Source organism: Cannabis sativa, chromosome X (assembly GCF_029168945.1).
Source record: "Cannabis sativa cultivar Pink pepper isolate KNU-18-1 chromosome X, ASM2916894v1, whole genome shotgun sequence".
NCBI classification, from domain to species: Eukaryota; Viridiplantae; Streptophyta; class Magnoliopsida; order Rosales; family Cannabaceae; genus Cannabis; species Cannabis sativa.
Genome location: NC_083610.1, coordinates 84,750,037 through 84,756,278, shown reverse-complemented (window position 1 = coordinate 84,756,278; position 6,242 = coordinate 84,750,037). Strand labels below are relative to the sequence as shown.

The 6,242-nt window shown below is 32.4% G+C and overlaps 1 protein-coding gene across 2 annotated transcripts; it reads left to right on the top strand.

Annotated features, from left to right (window-relative positions):
* The first annotated feature begins 536 nt into the window (after window positions 1-536).
* Window positions 537-5,560, top strand: LOC115701871 (transcription factor E2FC). 2 transcript variants are annotated; one of them, XR_004008774.2, is made up of 14 exons: window positions 587-1,021; window positions 1,865-2,081; window positions 2,261-2,346; window positions 2,453-2,541; window positions 2,635-2,689; window positions 3,138-3,190; window positions 3,272-3,322; window positions 3,406-3,454; window positions 3,578-3,643; window positions 3,731-3,807; window positions 4,005-4,209; window positions 4,291-4,348; window positions 4,470-4,605; window positions 5,202-5,560. XR_004008774.2 is itself a non-coding variant. In XM_030629433.2 (13 exons), exons 1-13 carry the CDS (start codon window positions 755-757, stop codon window positions 4,547-4,549), a joined length of 1,353 nt encoding a protein of 450 aa, XP_030485293.1. In that variant the 5' UTR covers window positions 537-754; the 3' UTR covers window positions 4,550-4,908. The 2 variants fall into 2 exon arrangements, 1 of the variants encoding a protein (XP_030485293.1); XM_030629433.2 differs by lacking the exon at window positions 5,202-5,560 and having other exon boundaries at window positions 537-1,021; window positions 4,470-4,908.
* The last annotated feature ends 682 nt before the right edge of the window (window positions 5,561-6,242 follow it).

The window sequence follows — 6,242 nt, the reverse complement described above, 5'->3', positions numbered from 1 at the left end:
TAATACCGAGATATGTGGTTAAGGTAAGCAATGTTATTTAGCTCACAATGATGGATTAATATAAATTATAATCAACTACTTTGAGAGACAAGACAAAACACTTTGGTTGGTAACTAACGTACGAACAAAATCAATATCAGTAGAAAAAGAATCAAATTAAGATGTGTTGCGGATCACAAGTTGAATTTTTGAGTCTTTTTTGACGACGTAGTCCAGTCGTACGTTGATTAACTAAAGATGAAAAAGAATAAATCTTGAAAATCAAAATACTTTTTTTTTTTTCAATAAATGAATAATAAAGTATGAGGTTGATAACATTTATATTTATATAATTTATGTATGGCCTTTTGTAACATTGGTGAAATAAAATAGAATAGACAAAAGAAGATGTTATTTAAAGGGTACTACGGTCTTACCTTGAGATTATGTGGTAGTAGTGAGTGGGGATCTGGATAATGGGCTTAAAGAAAAAGGCCCACTAGTCTAAAAATGGTCCATCTAAAAAAGGCGGGCATATGTGTGGATTCGAATGTAGCTGAAAATAAAACAAGAAACGGTGCGTTTTGATGGGTTTAAGGATTGTGTAGTAGTGTGACCCCTTTCTTTCTTCACTCGCCGCTTCGTACATTACTAAAATAAATAAAAAAACAGAAGCAAAGGCAAAACCTTTTTCTCTTAAGTAACACGAACAAAACCTTTTCCCTCCAACACTCAAAAATAAAAATTAACCCTTTTCTCTCTCTTACCGCCATTGATGTCCAACTCCGCTCAGGATCCGACCTCTTCTCATGGCCTTCATCATCACCTCCAGTTTCAGCTTCCACATCCTCACTCACACTACTCCTCTGCTTTCTCTTCACCTACTAATCCGCAATTTTTCCATTCTTTTCCTCACACCCAGAGGCCTCCTCGCGATCATCGTCCTCTTCATCCTTCTTCACAAAGCTTCGACCGCCTTGGCGTTTCCGATATCTCTAACGAATCTCATCCAGGAGCTGACTCTGCTTTTACAAAGCTTGAGGTGAGTCCTACTTCTCGCGATCACCACTTATCGCTCGCTTCATCTGTTTTTCTTTTCCCTTTGCGATTGCTTATTTCTTTGCATTCTATCAATCTTACGATTTTGAATTTTTCTTCTTTCTTTCGATTTCTGAATCTGCCGCGTGAGCTCAAGTCTGTTTTTTTTATACATATATATAATCTTTATGAATTTGATTGTTTTTAACACTACAGTAGCCGATTGACTCTTGATATTGGGTTCAACGCTTATTACTGATCTTGTAATCGGTTTATTATGCTTCTTGATTTGGTTTTTGGTGAAATTTAATTGCATGGGAGTTGATCTTCCTTTGAAGCATGTTAATTCCGGTACTGCTTCATATTATGATGCCAAATTATGGCCGATTCCACTTTCGCTTAAATCGGGCGGATATCGACCCACAGAATCCGACTCACTTGATACGCTTCGTGTATTGATCCGATCTTTGTAATCCATACAATATTCTGCTAACATTGACCAGCGATCTGGAAAACCTGTGTTATATTTCTTTCTTCACTTTTAGTTGGAATTTTTCCCGTGAAACGCATCTTGGATAGAGAAATTTATAAACAAGAAGAGCAACAATAAAGAAATTTAGTAATTGATAAAGTTTTAAGTGTTCATTTAAGAGTTTTTAGGCGTAGATCTATAAGTTTGCATAACAATCGGTAATCAATGACTAAATATTATTCATTTTTGTAAATTTTAGTTTGATTATACCTGATAATTGACACCCTTTATTGCCCAATATGAAACAATTGTTAGCGAAATTTATGCTGGCAATTAACTACTACACAAACATCTAAAGAGTAATATTTTTTGCAGTTAACACAATCAAATGTTAAAGTTGAGACTGGCATGAGTGGGGAAATAGCTGTATCTGGACTGAGCAAAGTAGTTAATGGTCAAAAGCACTCTGGACAAAGAAAGCATAATTCTAAATCAAAAGTTCCCAGACAATCCATTGGATCCCAAACGTTGAAAGCTGAGTCTCTTAATGGTTTCATTCCGCCGAACAGTTGCCGCTTTGATAGTTCTTTAGGTACATTTATTTATTTATTTTGAAAGAGTTCATTAGGTACATTTAGATTACACATGTTACAGCTACTGCCAAGTAATTATTCTTTCTGTTTCAATGTTCTTTTTTATATTAAATTTTGAGCAGTCACTTGAATTTTTATTTTGTTATGTTGATTAAGAGCTGTAATGTGTCATTGGCAGGCTTGTTAACTAGGAAATTTGTCAACTTGATTCATGAAGCTGAGGATCGAACTCTTGATTTGAACCATACCGCAGACATATTAGAAGTACATAAATATTCATTTGTGTTCTTACAAGATTATTTGAACTGCATCTGTATAATGAACATTTTATGTTTCCCATTTGTTATTTATTTTACCTTGCTTGCTGTAGGTTCAAAAGAGGAGGATATATGATATTACAAATGTTCTTGAAGGAATAGGATTGATAGAGAAAACTTCAAAGAACCATATACGCTGGAAGTAATAATTGAACTTTTCTTATCACACTTTTGTTCTTCTTTTTTCTGTTATTGTTTTCCCCCCAATTGATATAACCGTTAATCTTACAAACAGAGGAAATGATTTGATGGGGAAACGAGAGTTGGATGATTGGATTGCTGCAGTAAAGGTATTGTGTAACGTGTCAATCGTTTTGATTTGTGCTACGTATCTTTAATAATGTTGCACTGTTTATTCTTGTGCTATAATGTTGATACTTAGCAAACCACCTTTTGATTTGAAGTAATTAACCTCGAGCAAAGTGGATAATGGATCTACTTAAATTTTATGCCCACATTGGTCAGTGTTATTCTTTGGTTTCTTAAATTTTTCTCCAGTATGTACTTGTTTTTATTTTCCAATGTACATTAATTATTGAGTTGAGAAAGGAATTTTAAACTCGTTAGCCGGCTGTCTACAGAGAGTAATATTACAGTTACGTTAATTTCTTTTTTATAGATGGTTCAATTTGGAAAATAATAGGCATAATTAAGGTGAATCGGGTTTTATATGCATCTAGAAATATGATGCTGTAATTTAAACAGTATATACGATTATAAGGTCTAGTTTCATTTCAGGCTGAAGTTGAAAGCTTATACGCTGAAGAATGCAGACTTGATGAGGAAATAAGGTTCGTTCTGTAGAGTTTCTATGGATAGTTTTCTATCGGATGATTTCTTATTATGTGTTGACCCTTTGTGTTCTTTTTCAGGAGTAAACAAAATCGGCTTTGGGCCCTAGAAAGAGATGAAAACTGTCAAAAGTACACTTCAATTCCCTAATGTGGTTTTATTGCAGCCATGATATTTCTTTGTTTTCTTCATTTTGTCTATTTTATTTCTGTAGGTACCTATTTTTTACAGAGGAAGACATTTTGACTCTTCCATGCTTTGAGGTCATTTTCATCTAAGACTTGAAACTTCCTTAAATGGTGCTTGTTCTTAGAATTATTGTTACCTTTATCACATAACCTATCTCACTCGTTGATTGTTGTTGTTGTTATTATTATTCTAAACAGAATCAAACACTCATTGCAATAAATGCTCCAAAAGCTAGTTATATTGAAGTTCCTGATCCTGATGAGGTAGTTTGCTAGGATAAATGTGGTTTGACATTTGTGTAGTATTTTAATGTATTAATACCCGATCAATTGTTTTCTTCTAATGAGCAGGATTTGAGTTTTCCACAAAGACAATATAAAATGATTGTTAGAAGCACCATGGGACCAATCGATGTATATCTTTTAAGGTATCTTCTTTATTTGCATGCAGTAATGCATTTATATGCACGTCTCCTCCACTCTCAAGAAAGATGGATATGAACTATGTTCTTAAATTATTTGAATTTTGACAATCTCTGGATTGTCAGAACTTGGGCATTTTTCTTTCTTTCCTATGCGCATTTATATAGGTAATAGCTAATAAACTATAATTCTATGCCTTTAGCAAATACCAAAATGAAAATGAGGACACAACCACCAACCGAGCAACCTCTGAGGGTTTATCTGCATGGGATGTTGGTTGTTGTGGAAGGGAAGATGAAGTGATCTACTCAGATCATCCGGGTGATCAAAAAAGTTGTGTAGATAATCTCAGCTCACTAGGTCCAAAATCATCTGGAATTCAGAAGATTATTCCTTCTGATGTTGATGTAAGTACTTGCACTATTTTTCTTAAAACCTTTTATTTTATAGTTTAGCATCACTTTCACTAATGCGGGCTCCGTCTCCAGGTAAATGATGATTATTGGTTTCGATCAGATCCTGATGTAACCATTACAAGTCTTTGGGGTAAGCAATAATTTATTTCAGTCACTCTTTATTTGTGTTTGCAACTAGGTGAGTGGAACAATTCAAAACCAGCCAGTAAGTAACTTGCTTCATTTGTTGTTGTTGTTGTTGGTAATTGTAGCAAATGAGGAGTGGACGACGCAAGCAGATGGACTCTTTCAAGAAAATACTGTTGAAACTAGTACAAAACTAGCTCGGTGACAAGCTGACTGAGTCCCTCTTATAACAGAAAAGTAAATTAGTTGAAAAATTTCCAGGTAAAATGACGTGGGGCTCCTGAGCATTGCTTCATATATTTAAAAGCCATATTGTACAGTTGAATGATTCTTCCTTTTTTATTTTTCAAAATTTATATTTTACTATAGAAACATTAAACATGTACTGCAATAATTTTATAAAGCCATTTAGCTGCCGAAACCCAACCTAGATACGGTTAACAAGATGGGTTTCAGTAAGGAATAATCTTTAACCTCTTTTTAGGCTTTTTCTTGCTCGAGAAGAGGTGGATTGGCATAAAGGCTATGATATATTGAAATTCTATTGTTATCTTTCATTGTTTACTTCTCTGATTCCCTAGTTTTAATTTTTAAATACAACAAAGTTTGGATAAGTGTTTTTTTTTTTTTTGAATGGACGTTTGGATAAGTTTAAATCTGATGAAGTTGAACCATTTGCAACCGTAACGTTTCCACTTGATTTCTCTTATTTAATCACAATTTTTCCTTTTTCTTTTTCTTCCAGATCCTGTAAAGTCATTGGAGTTACTCCAACAACTATTATTAAGTTTACTCTATTATTTTATCAAAAGAAAGTTTACTCTATTGTTGTCTACCTAAACTTCAATAATTTACAGGGTTGGGAGGTAACTTCACGGATCTGATTTGGTAACAGTGAGATCCTGCTATCTGGATCTGTACTTTAATCTGGACCACAGCAGACTGCTAAAGATCCTTTTTTTTTTCAAAAAAAAAAAATTTAATAATTTAATCTTCACCTAAGCTGTTCTCTTTTAAAACTTTCAAAGTTAATTTTAGTATCAATTCAATAAATTTATTTTATTACAAACATTCAGATTAACGAAACTACTCTAAAAACAAGTTTTAGAGCACGAAAACAACTCCAAAACTTACCGAGCGTTATTGTATTATCCTCTTTGTTTGGTATGATGAAACAGAAGAATGGATTAAATGGTATGGAATGAAGTTATCTTTATTTGTTATTGCTAAGAAGTACGGGAATCAAGGGAAAGAAATAACTATACATTACCAAAAAAATTTAGACACAAAAAACCATCTCTATCAGTGGATTGTGTGCACAAAAGTAAAATTGAAATGGTTAGTGACTGATTAATGTTTAATATTATATATTTGTTTATTTAGGGTGCGTTTCAAAAGTTACAATGTAATTGGATTTATGTGTAATTAGAGATAATTATACTATTTGATATGTTTATTGATCAGGTAATTATATTGTGACACTGTAGTTTAATTGAAGGTAATTGAGAGACAATCTGATTCTCATGACTTCCAGTGAGAATTGAATATAATTATACTGTGTAATTATTAAAAATTTTCTATTTTAAATATTAACTATTAAAAAGTATTATTTTACTATGTAATTACTAACTATTTTCTCTAAATGAAAAAATTTATATTTAATTATTACCTCATATTTAAATTGAAAACAAACAAGAATAGGAGAGAGAAATGAAGAAGACTATGAAAGAATGCTTAAATCTTGCATTAAACAAAGACAAAACCTTTATTTATACATAAAGATTATATAAGTGGTTTTTTATAAATTTAGTTATAAAAACACTTTTGTATTTTAAAATATAGTGTAATTACTAAAAGTTTAATTATTACCTTAGTAATTATAATATTTTTCTAGTTCT